The sequence below is a fragment of the Anguilla anguilla genome, chromosome 4 (assembly GCF_013347855.1).
Source record: "Anguilla anguilla isolate fAngAng1 chromosome 4, fAngAng1.pri, whole genome shotgun sequence".
NCBI classification, from domain to species: Eukaryota; Metazoa; Chordata; class Actinopteri; order Anguilliformes; family Anguillidae; genus Anguilla; species Anguilla anguilla.
This window is the reverse complement of record NC_049204.1, coordinates 42368313-42391413: the sequence shown is the minus strand read 5'-3', so window position 1 is coordinate 42391413 and position 23101 is coordinate 42368313. Positions and strand designations below refer to the sequence as shown.

The 23101-nt window shown below is 40.0% G+C and overlaps 1 protein-coding gene across 6 annotated transcripts in view; it reads left to right on the top strand.

Annotated features, from left to right (window-relative positions):
* Positions 1–23101, top strand: part of phldb2b (pleckstrin homology-like domain, family B, member 2b) — a 107627-nt gene that overhangs the window by 6693 nt on the left and 77833 nt on the right. For all 6 annotated transcript variants that reach the window (XM_035412066.1, XM_035412065.1, XM_035412061.1 and 3 more), the window contains exons 2-4: positions 4329–4439; positions 7321–7468; positions 12884–13066. In XM_035412066.1, coding sequence (XP_035267957.1) covers positions 4329–4439; positions 7321–7468; positions 12884–13066 — 442 coding nt within the window. The remainder of the gene's footprint in view (positions 1–4328; positions 4440–7320; positions 7469–12883; positions 13067–23101) is intronic.

Sequence of the window (23101 nt, the reverse complement as noted above, 5' to 3'; positions counted from 1 at the left end):
ATCTGTATTTGTTTCCTCTGGTGCCACACTTATTTTACAAAAAAAAAAGTTTCCTTGACGGAATATTTTATATGGACAGAAGAAATAATTTACTATAGCTAAGCTCAGTTACACTGTGAAATTATGGATATGTGCTTCATGATGGAAAATGGCTCAGTGCACTTTCGGGCGATATGATCGAATGAGAGGCAGTCAGGAATGCAGTCAGCCATGGTATTCGTGTCCCAGGGGGCGGCCTGCAGGTGAGTAGCATCCTGCAGGTACACGCCAGTAAAGCAAGCCCCTCCCCTGTCAAATGCATTATAAAATCCTACAGCTTAACCTGACTGCCCTGGAGGGAAGAGGAAAATCACTCTGTATTTTGTTATTAGGTTATTATTTTCCACAGTATGTGCCATGTCTGTGTGAGCATAGATCCATTTTTCTGTCTGCATAGAAAACCTGACATGGCCTATCCTACTCCACTCAAAGAATTCAAAAATCTTGACAACCATGTTGGAATGGTCCTTCTCTTGGAAGGTGGAGTGGTGGTGGTTTGATGGCATGTTTAATGTGTTCTCCTGGGAATCCCATAGAGGCATCCTTTCCTATTAGTTAGCCAATTAAACAAACAGTCAGTCTACAAATTACTGAAAAAATTCAATTAATACTCTGGGATTTTAATTGTTTACAATGCCAGTAAGCCCAAATTTGCCAGTAAGACACACTTTTAATTGTATGATATTAGAAAAGACTAGAGGAAATCAAAAGGTATAGCAAATACCATTGCAAGCCTATGGTTAGCCTGATAAGCTGCACATGTTGCTACAATGCACATCTGGTCAATTTTAGGTGTTTGTGAGATGGAATATTTATGGACATTTTGCCCATTTCATTCATACACAAATTTGAAGACTATTCCAGTGCCTTGCTGATGCTTTCTTGTCCCAGCTTATCAAAGACACACAGACAAAATCTTGTGTGTAATGGATGGTTTTTTTTTTTTGAGAACACTGTCATTTACTTGAAATTTGGCACACATATTTGGTCATGAAGCCTAAATTTACACAAAGTTTATTTTTCTTTTTCTTTAATTTATTGAAATGTGTTCTTATACCATTCACAAATTTTCCTGAGATATTACAAAATCTGGAGTTTAGATTTGCACTTACTAGGTCCCAGTCCATGCCCTTGCCATGCCTAAAATGATTAAAAAACTCTGTTCTTTTTTCATGAGTTTTCACTTTTGAAATGTTTGTCATTCATAATTTACAGATGTACATGCTTTCTGTTGCTCAGACCTGTAAGACACAGCCATCACGGCTACCAAATTAATTCATCACATGAATTCAAACCCATTTCAGCCCTGGCTTATTAAAAATTTTTGTTGAAAATTATGTGCTAGCAAGCTTTTTAGGTGCAAGCATGTTTTCAATCCTGGACATCTCCAATATACTGAATGCTTTAGTTTTCTTCAGCTATGCATATGTTAATTATTGTTCAGAGAGATAAAGAGATAGAGAGTACATTGACAAAAATAGCAAAGTACTACTCTTAACCTGAGTATGAACATTACGAGTTTACAATAATTGAGAAATATGGAGTCTTACCATTCAGTCCCTGTTATCCCTTTTCGTTTTCCAATATTCACAATTATAGATTTTTAAAAACTATGTACAGTTTAAGTGGGAGATGTACTGTATAAGAGGGTTGAGAAAGATATTTGAGTAATGGGTGGGTGGTGACCTAGCAGAACCAATGACAAGTTTCATGAAACAGCTAAATTATTTAAAACAACAAATAATCAAGTTTTTGGGGCTTCTAGTGGACATTTTAGAGTAATCCAGCTGTATTAATTAAAGTAGAAGAACAGATGTGCAACCCTTCATGAAAGTGTTGCCAGTGCAAAGAAACAGTGTGAGTTACAGTACATACACCCAGCTAAGCAGAGAACAGGAAAGGGAACAGGAGCAGGAAGATCAGCTAGTGATCACATAGAGAATATAGATAGAGAAATGTGTACAAACAGTGATGAGATGCCCCTAAATGTGTACAAACAGTGATGAGATCCCCTACAAGCAATAGATTCCATACAGCTTTTTACATTTAGATACGTATATACTGTCCCCAAGGGCAAACAAACCATCTATTAATAAAGCCCTCCCAAAATCAATAAACATCCACAGACCATTGTTTAAGACTGCAGGGAAAAAGGTTCCTCTGGTGGGAGAGCTGTTCTTAGGACGTGTTTGTGTCCTGTGGGGCGACGGCTCCGACTTCACACGGGAAGCCCTGCTGATTGAGAGGAAGTGTGAGCACTCATCTGTGATCTGAACTTCCTCCCCGGCCCTGCCCCTGGCCTGCTTGGGGCATGTGGCCACTCAGGGTTTTTTCCTGGTTTTTCTCGATGCTCTAATAATCTCTGCCCAGTGCATTCTGGGTGGTGCGTAGAGGGGTGGTGGATCTTGGCATAAGATCTGAGTCCACACAGGCCTCATTTGTGGTCTCTGTTCTAGCCTCTGCTGTCTGTTTATCTTTTCTTCATCTAGTATTTCCTTCTGTCCTGCCATTCTCTCATCACACCATCCTGCCACTGAGGAGGAGCACCTGTCACAAGCTGCATGGTTTACCAGACATAATTTGCTTGCTCATAACTTGATCACTTGTGCTCTTACTCAATCATTCACTCACGTGCTCCCACTCATACCTACACTCATCCACTCATTCGTTCACTGAAGAACATACTTAGGGCCTTGGCTTTTCTAGCCTTTTAAAACCTTTAGTTTCCTCCTTCTTTTCCTGACTTCTTCAACTTTTATTTCTGTCTTTCAAACCCAAGAGGGTGATACAGTAGTTGTTTAGTAATACACACATTGTGGTACCTTAATAATCACTTCAGTTGATCATTTAGTTTCAACATTGTGTCCAATCTGAAAAGGTCCATTGTGGGTTTTAGTTTTAACCAAGCACTGTGCTATCTGATTCAAACAATTAACTAGTCATGGTCTTCAAACAAGCAGATTGATTTTAAGAGTTTTAATGCTGTTCTAGAACAAAAACCTGCACAGATGACAATGTTTTTTGGCTAAGACTGGGCACCCCTAATTTAGAGACTTGCACCCATGGGCCAGCAAGCTGTTCAGTGGGTCCTTAGTTGTATAATTGGTCATGTTCCTTTGACCACTTACCACTGGATAATGAAATTGCAGTGCCTACAGTGGCACCTTGAAGGCAGGGGCTGAAATACAGAATTTCTTCCATGTCACATTCATGCCCAATCACATTCATACATTTACAGAGTCATACATACACTCCTTCGCTCACACACTCAATACACAGACTCATGTATACACTCATTCACTCACATACTCAATACACATTCATATCTATACTCACACACTCATTCATACTGATGCTCAGTTTCAGTTGTGCACTCACAGTCACTCATTCACATGCACACTCTGGTGCACTTGTACAGTATGATCGTACTATCATGCTTTCTTACAGTCTCTCAGTCTGGTGGACCAGAGTGTTGGGGTCAGAAGTAGCACAATGGTCCCCTGAGCAATATTGTTTGTACCAGTGTCACAGGTCAGATGGTCAAAAGGGCTTATGAGAAATCCTCCCACACCAAACATTCCTCCTCAACATTCCTTCTTCCGCTCTGCTGAAACACTGTCTTCCCCAGGAAATTGTCACATTCAGACTGCTCTGTGTGTGCATGTTTGTGAATGCTGCATTTGTGTGTTTGTGCTCTCGGTTCTGTGCGTGTGTCTGTACATGAGTTTACTGTGATCAGTGGTAGCCCATCTGCGCCTGTTTATTACGGTCAGAGGGAAACCTTACAACTAATTAGAGATAAATACAGGTCAGTATTCTAACCAAGACTCCACTCCCTCTACTATAACTCTATGAAACACACTCGTGCGCACACACACACTGCTCTAACAAGCCTATTTCAGTTTTGAGTGAAAGGTCTGTGGAATCTGGAGCTGTAGGCAGCTCTCAAGGAGCTTTATTTAAAAGTTAATTAAAGGAGAGCATGTACATCCTTCAAAGAGACATTCCTACACACATCTCCCATCCCTGCCATTTTACACAACCCACTGCGACTAGGGCTGTGTACATGCTGCAACATGTTTCTCATGATACCACATGTGTCATGATACTATGCAAGTCACAATTCACAAAATTATACACAGATGAGTACAAAAACCCACTTAGCCTGTGTGTCGGTGCGCGCGTGCATGTGTGTCTGTGTTTGTGCATGCTTCAAAAATGCATCATTTTGTGTATTCAGCATTTGATGTGTGTCTGTCTTAACAACTCATATTGTTCCCCTCACATAGGACACAGGCAACTGCCTGGAGGACCCCTCCCAACCAGGGACTGAACAACGTAGCCATGTCCATCACACAGTCAATCCTGCCTCACCCACCATTAACCCCACCTCCTCTACAGTAAGCCCTGCCCCTCCGATGGTCAGCCCCACTTCCCAGAGTCTGCTGACCTGTCCTGTCCTCTTGTTGGAAGCTGTGCTGTCTCTGCATTAGAGAGCAAGTGGTGCTTTTGAATGCAGCCCAGGGACATAGCCTCGCTGAGTAAAATAGGGATAGCACATTGCTGTCATCATCTTTCACATAGAAACTAGAGAGGAGCTCCCAGCAATCTTGGAGACCATTCATAACAACTAACAGAAGAAGAGCAAAGCTGAATGGAGAATACATTCTTTCTGTACTACATACTGTCAGGGACCCCAGAAGAATAGGCAAAAAGTATCCACCAATCACCATCAGTGTTTCTTATTACCAACATACCCCTTGATTGGTGGAGCTCTTAAATGCAAAAGGTGATGAAAACAATATCCTTTCTCTATTTTATTATACCTAGTGCAGCCTATGCTCTGAACCAGAGGCTTCTGCTTTCTGGCTTTCATCAGAGTGCTTATCCTCAGAATTATGACTGCAACTGGGTCTGTTCATACAGATCCATGTTGCAGGAAGCCTTTGTGCAGTTATTTGTAATGGATTGCTTGGCATGAGAGCTTTCCTCAAGCAGCAAGCGTACACCTTTTTTTCACATAATATACAGCTGGATAGTGATTGAGGGACCATGATATTTAATGGGGCTATTGGGTGGCACATCCTGCTAAGTCCCTGTATAAGTGTGTGGATGGTCCCCATGGCCCGGTATTCAATCACGCCCTCCCAATTGTGGTTGGCAGCTTAGCTGGCCAGAGCACTGTCCAAGGAGGGTTAACAAGACTATCCATACGTTATCACATCTGCAACAACCTCCTATTGTCAGTCAGCCAAGTGCAGATCATCTGAGATGACCAGAATGCAGAGTAAACACAATTGGCCGAGCACATATTATGTCTGAACTCTCCCGAATTGACATACGATACTCCAGTGAGTTGGGACTTTAAACTGAAAAAAACAATTGGACATTAACATTTTGGGTGGGGGGTGGGGGGGATTGGAATTATAAATAATTTGATATCTAAACTAGAGCCCGACCGATTCCAGATTTTTGGGTCCAATGCCGATCCCGATTTTGGAGAGTCCTAGCCCACCGATTACCGATGTTTTGACCGATATTTTGTCAAAAGTGCAACATTTTCAAATCAATTTGAAAAACCTATATTTTATTAAAGTTTCTATATTTAAGAACATTTAACTTATAAGCAAACAAATAAAAATAAACACACAAAGAACTTTTTAGATAAAAAAAATGTAAAAGATGATATTAAATTAAATATATATATTAACCATCTTTGTGTGAAATCAAAATAACTCCACTCCTTTCTTTTCCAGCCATCTATAAAAAAAAAATAATTAAAAAAAATCAGTTTTCCAGTTTCAAACATGTATTTTTATGAATATTATTATTATTATTGTTGTTGTTATTCATTTGTTATCATTATTTCTTAGTATCTATTATCAGTAAATTGATTATATTTTCTTATTTTATTCCTACTACATGATCTCAAAGAGTAAGACTTTATCTAGCGAGCTTCCCTGTCCATAAGAATTCGGTGGTGAAAATAACTACAATGCGCTCTGACGCGTGACCAAATGACACACTTGCTCGCAATAATGCATTAGCATATTGACACAGCCTCATTATTTCTTATTATATATTTTCAGTAAGTTAAATGAATTATATTTTCTTATTTTATTTCTACTACATGATCTCAAAGAGTAAGACATTATCTAGCGGAGCTAATGAGTGAATCAAGTGTTACGTTGGATGAAATTAAATTTACTGGATGAAATACGTGAAAAAAACCACAATGCGCTTTCGTGCAGGTTACCCGCACTTGGTTGATTCACTTCTCCAACTGCAATCCTTCTCTCGTGTTATCAGGACAAAGCTAGATAACATGGTTTAAAATGATCCACGTTAGAAGTGTTTTATCGGCGTTTTTACTGTCTGGTTAGCTTGCTACGATGACGCGTGACTAGATGACACACTCGCTTGCAATAACGCGTTGTCTATTGACACAGCATCATATAGTAGCTAATATCATTATCTCAAATTAAAAAAATGCATTCAATCACCATTTTATTTTGGTTGGTTATTTATTTGAGAATACAGCGATGTCCTCTGGAAATGTAGATCCTACGCTGCTTATGTGCTCACTGCCACTTCATAAAGGCTTGCTAGCCAGCTAGCTTGCTAAAGTGAACCAAATATGTTAGCTAGCTCGCTCGCTTGATAATGAGGATTGATAAACATAGTGGTCCTATAAACGCATTTAATTAAAAACTTTCACTAAATATACATACCTTTATTGTTGCAATCGAATCTGTGCAGACAAGTCTTGCAGTGGAGAATATTGGATGAGGCAGGAGTGACAAACGTCTTATTACAGAAGTAGCGGGTCAGCTGCTGCAGTTCACGCTTGTATTAGAGCTCCCTCTACTGGATAATTCTAGTAAATAGCAATTACAACGTTCGAACAGACAAGTACAGATAAATAATCAATGTTTTTTTGTTTATTATACTTATTTAAAAATCGGGACACATCGGCTGCATAACTGCCGATCCCGATGTCGTCAAAAAAGTCAAATAATGGCCGATATATCGGCCAAACGGATATATCGGTCGGGCTCTAATCTAAACATTTAATTTATTTGATTAATTTAATGCCCCTCTCCCAGGACACAGAGCATAGACAGTAAGGTTCTAGGAACTACTACAGGTTTTACCCCGGCACTGCATGCGAAAAATGATTAGCTCTCTGCGATTCACTGTGAACTGATGAACTGAAGGTGAGGGTGACTGAGAGAGGAGGGAGTCAGATCTGCTTTTTACACTGACTGCCCTGTCTCACAGACTGTGCTCCTGACTCCGCTCCTCAGTCCGCCCCTGGACTTGATTGACACAGGAAAGGGACTGAAGATGCAGACGGCCAGGCCCCACCTGGTCAGCCTGGGGAGTGGCCGTCTGAGTGTGGCCATCACTGTGCTGCCCCTCAACGAAGGTACATACACACAAATACATGACATCATCACAGACATTTATACACATACACTAATGCACCAGCTGAGTAAACATACCAGTGCACACTAACACATTACATCATCATAGAGCATTTATATATGTGCATTAAAGCACTGTGTCCCACTGAGTACATGTATCAGCTCACACAAATACATGTATATACTGTATGTATCTATGTATTTATGTGAGGCCGCAAAGCAAAGCTGTGAAAACAAATTTCCCGAGGGACAATAAAGTATTGTATGACATCATCACGGACATTTATACACATGCACTAATGCACAGTGTCCTAGCTGAGTAAACATATCAATGCACACTAACACAAACATGTGACAATGTGACAATGTCATTACAGACTTATCATACACATACACACAAACACAGTCCATCATTAAAAGTATTTGTATGCTTATGCAGACTATGTACGCGCATGACTGGATGTGAACATGGAGAGGAAAGAGGGAGAGAATTGACGCAGAAAGAAAGATGAGATGATGGCATGATTCTCTCTGTGAACCTGAGCTCTGTCTGTACTGGGACAGTAGAATGGAAAAGCTGTGACAGAAAAATGTACTTGCACATCACATCTCGTTCAACAGCTAGAGCAGTGGTTCCCAAACTCTGTCCTGGGGGAACACTGTGGATGATGGTTTTTGTGCCAAACAAAAAGAACAATTCCAGAGATTTAACAAGCTGTTCATTTTTCTTAATTAGGAGCTTTTCATGTTTAAAGGGATTATTTGCCTTCTTAAACCACATTATGTCAGAAACAGCGTTGCATGTCATGAAATATAAAAGTTTCAAGTTCACATTGTGGTATATTGCAAAATATTGCATTAACCATTTAGCGCAAAGCCACTAGTGGTTGGCACGCCGGCATGCCGAGATTGCTGAACTCAGACATTCAGTGCTACTGCAAGTATGAGTTAAAAACAGAAACACTTTGTTTTTGTTTCATTAGTAGATGATACACAACAACTATGCTGAATACAGAGTTTCACAGCGCCACCATTGTTGCTCTGGTCGTTCATTTAACACGCACCCCCTCCCTGCAGTCTCATCTGCAACTAGATCCCCCACCCATGACATAATGGACAATATTGTCAATCTGGGCATTCATAAAAATATTCTTTCAGGACTCAAAAATCGTATTCCATCAAAGCAACAAGATAAACCCGACAATAGCCCTAAAATATGCCAATACAGCAGTGAAAACGCAGCTCACTGAATAACGAAATAAAATAAAAATGATACCGTCATTCTACAGTCAATATCTGGGACTAAATATTGAATAAATATTAAATTATAATAAATAATTAAAATAAATAAATAAAAACCTTACCATTGGTTTTACGTGTAGAGATGTCCCTTTTGAGACTGAGTAGTCATATATTGCCTTTGACAATCCGTTTGTGAAATATACACGCATTTGTGACGCCTGGGTACCTTCCAAAATAGCTATGCGTAATACCACACGTGTTGTTTACGGTGTTGTCGCCCTTTTTAGTAGTCTGGCTTGATTGACAATTCATGTATTCAGTAGGTCAGAGTATAAGCTTTCTAATGATGTATAACATGTCTAAGTTTGCGTGGAATTGCGTTTTATATCTCAGCGTAACCAAAAATGTTCTCATCATCGCATTCACCTACGCATTCACTCTATGGTAGCAGTAATAGATGCTGCACCTGATGAAACGTTGTCAACGATTTTTCATAATTTCTTGGAAAATACTATTATTATTGAGGACTTCTGGGCATAGCTAAGCCATATATTTGCTGATAGACCTAACTGACATCATTTTCTGGAGTAAGACTGAAGAACTGTATCATTGATTTACCGTCTCTGTCTCTATCTACTGAACACAGATAAGATTTCATCATTGCTATGTAAGTATTACTGCTCAAAATATTTTGGTTATATATGTTATTTTTGAAATTGAGTGTCTCTAAATAGGTTAGTGGTATTTTATAATGAGGATATTTCACACTGTAAAGTTAAGCGTTCGTTGGTAGTTTAGTAGTTTTTGTGATACATGCAACAATGATGACGTGAGAGTTGGAACATTGCCAAAATGTGGTGGACGGTTAGAAAATTGTTTTCATGTCGTCCCATCCCCATTCAAGAAAACATAGGAGAGTACGGAGTATAGAAATACATACAATTTAGTTAATTATTACACATTTAGGTAGTGTACTGCATTGTGTGACAACATTTTTGCATTATTTTTAAATCTGATATCAATGTTTCATTTTAAATCTTCATAAGGGGCTCATTTATATGCTTTATAATAGACAAAAAGCATTTTATTCATTTTTGGAGAGATTTTGGATATGTTTCTCGACCCCTAGCTATTTTAGACCACTGTACTGACGGAAAGCTTGTAATTCCCACTTGAAAATTATGCAACAGTGAGTTTCTTGAATCAAAACTGTTGATTTTAGTGAAATGCGTGAATATGTTGTTATTTACAGCAATGCATAATTTAGACATTTTGGATAGATTTGTAAATGCTGGGTACACTGCTTAGTTTTTGCTTCATAGAGCTTTAGTAGTTCTAAATATACACCCTTAGATTTTATGAACTTGTGCTCAAGAAGGTTTTGACCCAGGACATGTATAGTTTAACTTGCTGTATATATGCAATCTCTCAGTATTTCATTGCAAACTAAAAAATTCATTTTTTGCCTAGACAATTGCATTTGTGCCACTTAATTTCTTCCAAAATTATGAATATAAACTAATGTAAGTTAGTATTGTAAATAGTACAAATGTCTTGCTTCATTTAAACCATTTTTCAAGTCTCTGTGGTGTTCACATCCGGAGTATTAAGATTTAAATAGGGTACCAATGAAGCCATCAAATCTGTTCAGTTTTGGGCAGTGCATCACCACGCATCCGTGGCAAGAGGTGTACGATGCCAAAGATGTAACATCTAAAACCAGCGCTTTCTACAACACCCTGTCAGCTGCGTGCAATAACCACCTCCCTGTTTTCACTGTAAAACTCCATCCTACAGACCAGCCATGGATGACCCCTGAAATCAAAAACTTAATACTACGCAGACAGAGGGCTCACCAAAAAGGACGAAACTCACCACTCGCAAAACTCTATCGTAACAAAGTCCAACAAGTCATTAAAAAGCTAAACAAACATTCTACTCAACCAAGATTACAAAGCTCAAAAAAGAAAACCCTAGGCTATGGCATCGGGAAGTTAAATCTATGGCTGGAAGCTCATAATTTACAAATTAAAAAATTAATTAAAAGCTCCTTTGAGGCTTTATGTGGATGGCTATGAACCAAACAACACCACTGGAATCGCCAATGAAATAACTGTTTTTCATTGGTTAGCCAAACCCTCTCCCCGCTCGACAGAAAAGCCCGCCCTGCTTTCCTACCTGCCCCTCAGCCGCTCCCCAAAATACAGGTCTGGGAAGTTTACGATAAGCTACGAAAGGTCAAAACCAACAAATGGCGGGCCCTGACGCCATACTGCAGCGGATTCTGAGAGAATTTGCCTGTGAGCTCAGTCAACCAATATGTTACATCCTGAACGAGTCCTTCCAGCAGGGAGAATTCCCCCCACAGTGGAAGGATGCCACTGTGGTGCCAATACCCAAATGCCACCCTCCATCTCTCAAACAACTCCGGCCCATATCACTCACTCCCCAACTGGCAAAACTACCATGGGTAAAGGGGGAAATTACACCTAATCCTTACACCTAAACCTTACACCTGCTCCAGCTTGGAAGCAGACCAGATAGATCAGCCACTCACGCTCTCATCAACATTATGGATTACTTGTACAAAGAATCAGACATTTCTTCCACAATAAAAACACTCATCACCACAGATTTTTCCAAAGCTTTTGATAACGTTGACCATACGATTGCAATTGAGCGCCTGTTACAGCTGGGCTTAAGGCCCGCTCTGGTAACCTGAGTTGGCAGCTTCATGAGTCCGCTACCAAGACACAGTATCAGACTGGCAGGAATTGACAGGGGGCGTGGCCCAAGGGACCCTGCTCGGCCCTCTTATTTTCCTAACCGTCATTGACAGTGCTGCTAGAGATGTTGACAACAGGTGGAAATACATTGACGATCTGAATTTGGCCCGCTCTTGTAAAACCAACAACTGGAGCTCGCCGCAAGGATACTTGACGGCTTTGATGAGTGGGTCTAGTCAAGCAAAATGTCGCTTAACCCAGGTCATCTCCATCACTTTCCAATGGAACCCACCTGTGCCTATTCCTCTTCGGATTCAGGGACAGGTGCAAATCCAAGATCTGGAGCGGCTTCAAAAGCGTGCGTGCCACATTATTCTCGGGCGAGAGTATGACGGCTACCAAAAAGCCTTACGCACCCTCTCCCTCAGCTCTCTACAGCACAGAAGGATCAATCTATGCACTGATTTTGACAAAAACCTCCTCACCTCCCAGTTCAAGTCCTGGCTACCGCCTACTAGGGCCGCGGTAATGGGAAGGCAGACAAGGAATCAAAACAAACTTTTAATCCCATCAGCACGAACTTAACAATACAAAAGATCCCCAATCCCTTTCCTCACGTCCCTCATCAACAATTGCGAGTGAAAATGGACTGATGCACTGCAGGTTCCTCTTTTAAACAGTTTTAAAACTCCTTTTAACTATTGATACAGTGTCTTAAAATTAGGAATTGTTTGACTGTTATTTATTTATTTATTATTTTATATATTTAGACTTTTAAGATGCTTTCGTTGCTTGTTTTCTTTTTATTATTGTAATGCCCATGTAATTCAGTGTACCTCTGCCATGTGGGTAATAATAAACTTGAACTTGACCTTTTGGTACCAAATTAGGGTTGAAGTGAAAGCCTACAGGACAGTAGATCTCCAGGAACAGGGTTGGGCAACCCTGCCCGACGCTGATCCTCAAAGTTCACTGTCCCGACAAATAATGGGCCATAAACGAGGTGCCATGAACTCAGACAGACAAACACATGTGCACACATACAAAAACATGAACAGACTCACATGCATGCATACACACAACCACACACACACACACAGCTAATTGTCTGAGGACAGGCCTGTGTCCATGCCTTGTCTGGTTTTTAACAACGAGCTTCAACTTGCTAATTCATTTTTCAGGCCCAGCAGCCAATTCCATATTTAAACATTTAATGTTCAGTCATGGGAAAAGCAAGGCATTTTGACATAATATATGTCACATGTGTCAGTATAAGTGTTAACTGGCTGGTTGTTCAGTTGCACCAATAAGTAGACAATGGGTTGTAAATGTTGTAAAAGACATTGCTAGAGTAAATAAAGAGCAGGGTAGAGATAAGCAGTGAGATGCACAGGCAGGAAAGACAGACATAAAGCCATGTTGTGTTTATAGTCCGCTCATCTTTTCCAGGAATCACCCGGATTGGTCGAGAGGATGCACCCGTTCCCCAGGACATCACCATCGAAGGCCCTGGGATTGAGGTGGAGCACTGCCAAATCGAGAACCGGGATGGCATCATCACCCTGGACCCCTGCGGCAACCTGTGTGCGCTGGATGGAGTACCTGTTACTGAGCCCACCCCGCTAACGCAAGGTACTGGGCCCATGCACACGCACACACACACACACCCACACGTGTACACACACACAGTTACCAAGCCCACCTAGCAAACACAAGGTACCACATATATATGCACACATGTGCAAGCACACACAGATATGTATAACAGGTATTGCATACACACACACAATAACACTGTGACCAAGCCTCCCAGCTGGTGCCAGTCACGGTATATACACGTGCACACACACACACACACACACACACACACACACAAACACACACACACACGTGTATGAGTCTTTCAAATACAGACACAGTGCCTTCTATACTTGTAAAGTGAATTACTTTTTCATGTCATCCTTAGTCTTTTCAAAGTTGTTAGCAACTCTGTTAGCTTTGTTAGTGAAGTTGGCTTCACGTAACATTAGCTAGATAGCAAGCATGCTGTATTGAATTAATTTCCCCTTATTGAAATAAATGCTGGTGAATTACCGAGCTAGCTAATTTGCAACAATAAACAGTAACAGCAGTTCCCATAGGGGGGAAAGACATCTTGATGGAAGAACAGAATTCGATACAAAAACTAACCAACCTCAGGCATCTCGCTGCATAAGGTAGACTAACTAGCTAAAAGTAACATTACTTACAGGTCTTAACAGAAAACAGGTCAACTCCCCATCGCTTTTCATCCCCTCGGCGAACTTTAGCTGAGCCACCGAAGAAAAGTAATTCCAAGCTTGACTCTAGTTTTTGAATGAGCCCTGTCGGCTTGTCTTTTTGCTTCACTGTATCTAGGGTTCTTAGCGTCAGCCATTGCAGCAGCTGACTAGCAACAAACACTTTGTTGGAATCTGATCCCAAACCACAGGCTCTGTAGCCACGCCTACCCTTCCACACACAGAAAAGAGCGCCACATAACTGAAAATGATGTGGGTGTGTAAGAACGGTCTAATAGCCACAAAATGGCCATGTACCAGAGCCGACATACAGCTCACTACAGACAGCGTGGCTGGCAGAAATCTGCCACCTTCCTGACAATGCACAATTAGGATTCATTACTAACGGCTTATGTAAACGTTTATACAAATATGTAAATGATTCCATAAAATCTGTAAATGGAGTTTTACAAATATCTAAATGGCTTCACAAATATGTTAATGTTTCAACAAATCTGTAAACTGTGTCAGCCCAGTTTCTTGAAGAAAATTCACTGAGTGATCAACAGCATATTATTGCTGTACTGTAACAAAATTAAGTTAGTTACCTGCTGGTAGCCTAATGCTCCTGATATATTTTAAAATTATGAGACAGAGTAGTCGCCTATTAGCATATGATCATAGATATTTTTACAAAACAAACACTATATGAAACTTGAGATTACTCCCTTAACCACCAAGCACCAAGTGGCAGCATGCCCGTTATTAAGGAATATTCTTTGTATTTTCGGGTATGGCTTGGGATGAGGGGTCTCATCATGCACCCAAACATATGACAGGCCATCACCCCTCAGTGCACACAATCTCCCTTCATTCCTCATTGAATAGGATCTCCCATAATCCCATATTAATGGTGGGCATTCCAGTTTCTTTCAGGGACACAAATCCTTTAGTTCCCTAATAGGATTTGTTCCTGGATTCGTTCACCAGTTCCTTCAGAGTTCTCCAGTGGCGGACGAAGTACACAAATCCTGTACTTGAGTGAAAGTACAGATACTCTTGCCAAATATTACTCCACTAAAAGTAGAAGTCTTCAATTTAAAATTCTACTTGAGTCTGCTTTTAATGTACTTGCTTTTAAAAATACTTAATTATCAAAAGTAAAAAGTACAATTATTTAGTATGGTTATGTTTGTCAGGGGTTGCTGACATGACAAACAATTTTAAAATACAGAAGGCAAACTAAATTGTTCACCTCCTAACATAGTGTATGTGAGAGTGAAAACTATGGTATAAATACAAATTCACAGTTTAATTAAAAAAAATGGAACAAAGGCACCATCAATTCCAATATTTCACTATCAAATATCAAAATACATTGAGGTTTCCTGGCGACTTAGCCACCAGATAGGATATAGCAAAGGCAACAGGCCATAGCTTAATGCGGAAATGAATGTGATAAAACACTATGCATAATGCAAAAATACAAATGAAAACGATGTCAGCTAGATATATCAACATATGGCCTAGGCATACCCAGAGGTCCTCAATAATAATAGTATTTCCCAAGAAATTACAAAAAATCGTTGACAACGTTTCATCAGGTGCAGCGTCTTTGACTGCTAACACAGAGTGAATGCGATGATGAGGAAATTTTTGGTTGACCTATAAAACAATATTCCAAAATCAAAATTAGACATGTTATACATGGTTAGAAAGCATATATTCTCACCTACTGAATAAATGAATTCTCAATCAAGCCAGACTGTACTAACAAGGGCAACAACGCTGTCAACAACACGTGTGCAGCAGCTTCTGGTCCGGTCTTACTCCAGAAAACGACGTCAGCTTGTAATATCACTGTCGGACAAGCAAGGATTAATTAAAAATATGTTTATTTTCTGAATCCAGCGGTTCCAACAGTCATTGTCCTTGTTAAAATGTTCAGCACCCTGAATACTGAACCAAGTGAATTGCATGCTAGTACCCTTCACTTAACCTACATGTAAAATATACTTTATTAGAGTTAATTTAATAATTATGTTTAAAATTAGAATTATCAATTAAATCGCCAAATTCTTTGATAGGTCAGTCTACAGAAAACTGTATTTTGCTTTCGGTGTTGTCATCCTTTGTAGTACAATCTGGCTTTATCTACAGTTAATCGATCCAATAGGTGACAGAATAAGCTTTCTAACGATGTATAATATGTCTAAATTTACTTTTGTAATACCATTTTATATCCCAGCGTATTCAAAAGTTTTGTCTCATTATGGCTGCATTACACATTCAGTCTGTGGTAGCAGTGAAAGCAAAGCTTTATCACCTCTACTTGTAGGTAAAAGACACTGCACCTAGCAAAATTTTATCGATGACTTTCGTTGTTTCTTAGAAAATACTGTTATTCTTGAGAAATTCTGAGCGTGGCTGAGGCATATGTTTGCTGATAGACCGAGCTGATATACTGTTTTAAGATATACTTGGACTGTTAAGCTGTCTCTCTGTGTTCCAAATCGCCTGTCTCTACTCGCCTTCCCGCCTAGCTAACGTCTTTGGTTCTAAGTGTCATGAGCCGATCGAAACGCGCGCTGCGCCCTGATTGGTAGGCTTCAGTATGAAAGTGATGTCGTATTATTATTCTATAGGATCTTTTAGACAATCCATTTTCTCCACATCAAAGTAACGAGTAACAGACAGATATCGCACAAAAGTAGTGGATTAAAAGTAGGATATTTCATTTGAAATGTAGTGGATTGAAAGTAAAAAGTCTCCCAAAATGGAAACACTTGAGTAAAGTACAGATAGGCCTACTTGAAAAGGGTACTTAAGTACAGTAATGAAGTACATGTACATCTTTACTGACCACCACTGCAGTTCTCATCCCGACTCCTGCGAATGAGAACAAGAGTCATGCAGTGACTGATTTCGACTTCAGACTCTAATTCCCAGCGAACAAAGTGTCACAAATGCTGTGCTTTCTATACGAATTCCTACAAGAACCGACACTGTTTTTTAGCAAGGAAATACAGGCAGTCCCCGGGTTAAAGTCTGTCTTTAAGTCAAATTTGTAGTTAAGTCGGAATAGGTACATACAGTTCTTATTTAGCGTCAGTTAGTCAAATGTTTGTCTTAGTATATAGTATATATTTTACCTTTCTATGCATTTAAAATTGTTCCGATTGTTGACTGACTATAGCCTACCGCTTTTCCAATGACCAATGGCGTTTCACCTCTTTCCCATCGCGTTATTATTTCCACTTTATTTTCAATAGTGATCGTTTTCCTTTTCTTTGATGCATAACCAGCACTTGCATCGGATTTACCCTTTGGAGGCATGGTTAGGGTAAATAAGAGAAAAATTTAAGTCAAATACAAAGTTACACATTCAACACAGTGTTAATGGCAACATGATCCGACTTAAAATGGCGGACGGCGTTCTCCTTCCTCAAGCCGACAAACCGCTAAAGCCGCGCAATGTTTTCATGAGCGTCACAAAGTAGTGCGTGCGTTCGTTATTAGGAAGCATTGTATTTAACTCAAATTTTTTATATAATAGGCTTTATGGCAGTCCGTTCGTAAGTACAAGTTGTCCGTAAATCGGACGTTCGTAACCCGGGGACTGCCTGTATACACAATCGGAGTAGATAGAGCAATTAAATAGTTTAAAACGTGCACTGACCGTTTTGTTACTTTTTTACTTTAGTCAGAAAGTCAGAAATTATAATGCGAACTTGACTCTGTTTACAAGCATTTGTGCCTGCACTTAACGCTTCACCAAAATGAGTGGGGTCATTATAAAAAATCTAACCACATATATTTTTTTGATTGAGTCTACTAGGGATGTGACGTATGAAAATTTCACGGTATGATAATCGTACTACTCAATATCACGATTTTTGGTATATCACGGTATCAGGTTTTAAGCTAAACAAAAAAAAAAAATCACACAAAGTTTACAACTCGATCTGTTTATTTACGGATCTGCAGATTTTTAAAACCATTTTAATTGAAAAATAAAACAAAAAATGCAACTGAATAGTTCACTCCTTCTAGCCTAACTGTAGGCTATATTTAAAATAACAAAAATCTTTTTTCCTGAATCCAGTGATCCCACACGGATGAATGAGTTCACTTTTGGGGGGGATATAATTCTTCATTATGGTCGGTATCAGAATCAGCGTCAGACATCGCAGTGTTGTAAGGGACTGCAAACGGAGATGCCGTGTAGCTGTATAACAGCTAGCTAGCCAGCGTTGCCAGGTGGGAAATATTAAACTATCGTACTGGAGGCTTAAAATGATCGTATTTTAAAGAAAATTATCGTAAACAGCCGAAAAAGAGAAATCATACGTGTAAATATGTAATTTCATAAAAATAGCATATTTATTGTAAGCCTTGTTTGACACTCCTGCTCACATAGGCTACTTCAGCCAATGAGTGCAATACCTACAGCCACAAAGGGGAGAAAAACATTTGTGCACCACATACGCTGCGTGGAAGCAGGCAACTTCCTGGACCCTACTCCAAAGGAATGAGATTCACACTAAAAAGCCTGGTCTACGGAGAATGTCAAATAGCCTACAATTAAATCGCAATCGCTCAAACGTGTAATCGTTATAATTGAGAGCTGTAACATTGCAATTCATCAGCATGAAAACAACAGTTGTATAAGTCATCAGTGTAGAATTATAACGTTATGCTGTGTCAATGTATTTAATATGATGTATCAATATTTGTTTGTTCTTGTGAAAGCATGTCTCTTTTCAAAACGTACAAAAAGTATCTCAGTGCATAACTGGCCTTATACCTAGTCTGTGAGTTCAACTTCAACCTCAGTTCTTCCGACGACTTTCTCTTTGCTTCCCACCTGCCTTCCCCTGACTAACTCGCTTTTTACATGAATGAAAAAAATTACATCGCTGGTAATTTGTAGGTAGCAAGCTAGCTTACATTTTACATTCAGAAAGAACGAGCGGGAGAACGGCAGCCATGTAGCTGCTCGCTCCCGTGGGGGCACGCACGTCATGCATCAAGCATAATGATTGGCTGGAAGGACGCGACGTGTTTTTAAGTGACTTTGCCTCTAAATACAGATCTAGGATCAGATTTCATTATCTCTATTCAGGTCCAATATATTATTTAATATGGGTTATTTAGATATTTTACTAGGGTAATGGTTGGAAAAAAATTCCTCGCATGAAAAGAGCTTTTGTCACGTGATTTACTATCATGGTATTACCATATGTTTATGATAGTACTATTTCATAATTGAATTTTACGGTATACCGTCATACCAGTATACCGTCACATCCCTAGTGTCTACAGTATGACATGATGGATTTTAGTTTTACGAATGGGTGTTTTTTTATTCGGGTGAAAAGGGGGACATGAGCCTTGTCAATTCCAGTCCCCAGATGCAATGGAATTTTAAAGCTGCGGTTTGAAACTGAGACATTTTGGCACGTTGCATTTTGAGAGTACACCTTTCATTAAATGTTGCATCCCATAGCAGCACATACCAGTAAATGTGTACAGTATATTCGTTTTACTGTGGGAATACCACAAAATATTTGTTTTTTGGACTTTTTTGGGGGTAAAATAAAGTCCCCGGAACTTAATTTAGACCCTGGTTCCTGCGGTGGAAACGCACTGAGTTCCTCAAAAGGTTCCTAGTTCCTGGGGAAAATTCCTGCGGTGGAAACGCGGCTTTAAAGTCAACCCGGATCCGGACCCGGACCCGGACCCGGACCGAAGGAATCAGAATATCCAGTTCCTTCCTGGATTTGATCCCCACCGCTTTAAGTTCAGGAACTGAAATACTGTTGCTTTGGTCTGGGAAGCATGCCCCGTTCAAGTGGATCAATGCTGTCGTTGGCTAATGGCTACCAACAACCGAGCTCAATGATGAAAATGGTTAAATAGGAGGAGTAGCTGTAGCTCCAGTGAATGGCATGTTCCCAATTTAACTTAGCTTTGCGCTAAGAGATTAAGTACAGTTTAGTGGTAGGAATAGACAAGCACTGTGTTGGGCTGAATGGCCTGTTCTCGTCTTATGTTATGTATTCTGTCTTTATGAGAACCCTGGCTGCAAAATAAATTTCCCCTAGTGGGACAATAAAGATAACATTGAACAAGCCATCATTGTAAGAAGAGCATTTAGAAGGCAGTGTGTTTCTAGTGGTCGGCATGCCGGCGTGCCAAGATTACTGAACTCAGACATTCAGTGCTACTGCAACCAAAGTATGAGTTAAAAACAGAAACATGTTTTTTTTTAAGTTTTATTAGTAGACGATACATTACATTACATTACATTACAGGCATTTAGCAGACGCTCTTATCCAGAGCGACTTACACAACTTTTACATAGCATTTTACATTGTATCCATTTATACAGCTGGATATATACTGAAGCAATTCTGGTTAAGTACCTTGCTCAAGGGTACAACGGCAGTGTCCTTACCCGGGAATCGAAACTGCGATCTTTCGGTTGCAAGCCCAGTTCCTTACCCACTGTGCTACACTCCGTCCTACACAACAACTATGCCGAATACGGAGTTTCGCAGCGCCACCATTGTCGCTCTGGTCATTCATTTAACACGCACCCCCTCCCTGCAGTCTCATCTACAACTACACCTCCCACCCATGACATAATGAACAATATTGTCTATCTTGGCATTCATAAAAATATTCTTTCACCACTCAAAAAATCGTATTCCCTCATAGCAACAAGATAAACCCGACAATAGCCCTAAGATATGCCAATACAGCAGTGAAAACGCTGCTGACTGAATAACGAAATAAATGAGAAAATGTTTTTTTAAAAATTATACCATGTCATTCTACAGTCAATATCTGGGACTAAATACTGAATAAATATACAACCTTACCATTGGTTTTACGCGTAGAGATGTCCGTTTTGTGTGGTCATATATTGTCTTGGACGCGCATTTGTGATGCCTGGGTACCTTCCAAAATAGCTGTGCGTAATACCATACGTGTTGTTCATGGCGTTGTCACCCTTTTTAGTACAGTCTGGCTTTATTGACAATTCATTTATTCAGTAGCTGAGAGTATAAGCTTTCTAACGATGTATAATGGGTAATGGTTGAAAAAAAATGTCTATAATGTTATAATCATCGCATTTACTTATGCATTCACTCTGTGGTAGCAGTAAAAGACGCTGCACCTAACGAAATGTTGTCAACGATTTTTCGTAATTTCTTGGAAAATACTATTATTATTGAGGACTTCTGGGCATAGCTAAGCCATATGTTTGCTGATAGACCTAGCTGAAATCGTTTTCTGGTGTAAGACAGAAGCGGATAGAACTGTCATTGATTTACTCTCTCTGTCTCTATCTACTGAAAACAGATACGATTTCATCATTGCTATGTAAGTATTACTGCTAAAAATATTTCAGTTATATACGTTATTTTTTAAATTGAGTGTCTTTAAATAGGTTAGTGGTATTTTATAATGAGGATATTTCACACTGTAATGTAAGCGTTCGTTGGTAATATAGTAGTTTTTGTGATGAATGCTACAGTGATGACGAGAGTGTTGGAACATTTCCAAAACGTGATGGATGGTTGAAAATTTCATTCATTCAATTTTCATGTCGTCCCATCCCCATACAAGAAAACATACGAGAGTACAGAGTATAGAAATACATACAAGGGTTTATTATTACGCATTTAGGTACTGTACAGCTTTGTGTGACAATATTTTTACATTATTTTTAAATCTGATATCAAGGTTTCATCTTAAACCTTCATAAGGGGCTCGTTTATATCTAGACTTTTGGAGGCCCTAGGCAAAATTTTCTATGGAGGCCCCCTTTTGAGATAAATCCTTCTCACCATCAAGCAATAAAGACTGAGTAAAATGTAGGGTTTAAAGCATTGTATTTTTTATTAACTCTTATAAGATACAGCACATAAATATGGCAAAAAAAACTCCTCTTGGCTGAAGAACTGTGGACACAGAACACAGAACAGAACATAGATGTCACTTCCCTTGGCTAATATTGGCCCTTTTTTGTCATTGCAATACAAATTCTATGCTATATGAAAATTATATAGGCTGTGAATTATAATTAGGGCTAAATATGGGGAGTTTTACTGACCAATCTAAATAACAAATATACAAACATTTTTATCAGTGCCTTTACCATTGGTTTTACATTGGAAAAACATAACTGTCTCTAACCTCAAATGGCCCTCTTCTCACCATTTCTGTTCTGAAGCTGTCTGTAATGATATTGGGCCACAGATCAGGATCAATAGGTTGAGCTGCAGGTATCTGGCTTACCAAATCTCCACCAGTTGACGGTCCAGGGACAGGAGGTGTATAATCCCATCTCGCCTCTCTGCTGGATTCTGGGTCCTCTCTCACTCTGTCTTCCTCTTCTTCCTCACTACTGATGTCAGAGCTCAATGTGTCAGGTGGTGGTTCTGCCTTGCTACCGCTGTCTGTGTTCTCTCTCCTAGTTTTTTGTTCTTTCTCTCTCTCTGTGGTTTGGGTCCTCGGTCCTAGTGTCTTGTGGGTATGATTCCTCACTACTGGTATCTGCCTCACTGCATGGGCCCTCTCTCCTGGTTTCTGACTCTTCTTCTGCCTCACCACTACTATCTGGGTCCTCTGTCCCTGCGGCTTGTGGGTATGATTCCTCAGTACTGGTATCTGCCTCACTGCATGAGCCCTCTCTCCAGGTTCCTGACTCTTCTTCTGCCTCACCACTGCTATCTGGGTCCTCTGTCCCTGTGGCTTGTGGGTATGATTCCTCATTAATGGTATCTGCGTCACTGCATGGGCCCTCTCTCCTGTTTCCTGACTCTTCTTCTGCCTCACTACTGCTGCTTGCTTCCTCTCTACCCAATATTTCCTCAATTCTCTGACTCTTCTTCTGCCTCACCACAGCTGTCTGGGTACTCTGTCCCTGTGGCTTGTGGGTGTGATTCCTCACTAATGGTATCTGCGTCACTGCATGGGCCCTCTCGCCTATTTCCTGACTCTTCTTCTGCCTCACTACTGCTGCTTGCTTCCTCTCTCCTTGTTTCTTCCTCTTCTGCCTCACCACTGCTATCCGTGTCCTCTGTCCTTGTGGCTTGTGGTTCTGCTGCCTTAGTTCGGTCTAGGAATTTCAACAATGCTCCTGCAAGTGATTGTATATTTGCTACGTACAATAAATACTGCATGTAAAATACATATTGTACGCACATACATAAGGAACTTCTTTGTCCCCATGGGGACATTTCCCTCGCAACATGTTACATTCACATTTACGAACAGACATTTATACCAAGAAACATACAATCATTCACACAACAGAAAGCCTGGGCAGCGAAATAAGTACATACTAATACAAATTGGACATATAGACGCCAATTCAATCAATCATGACTGTGAG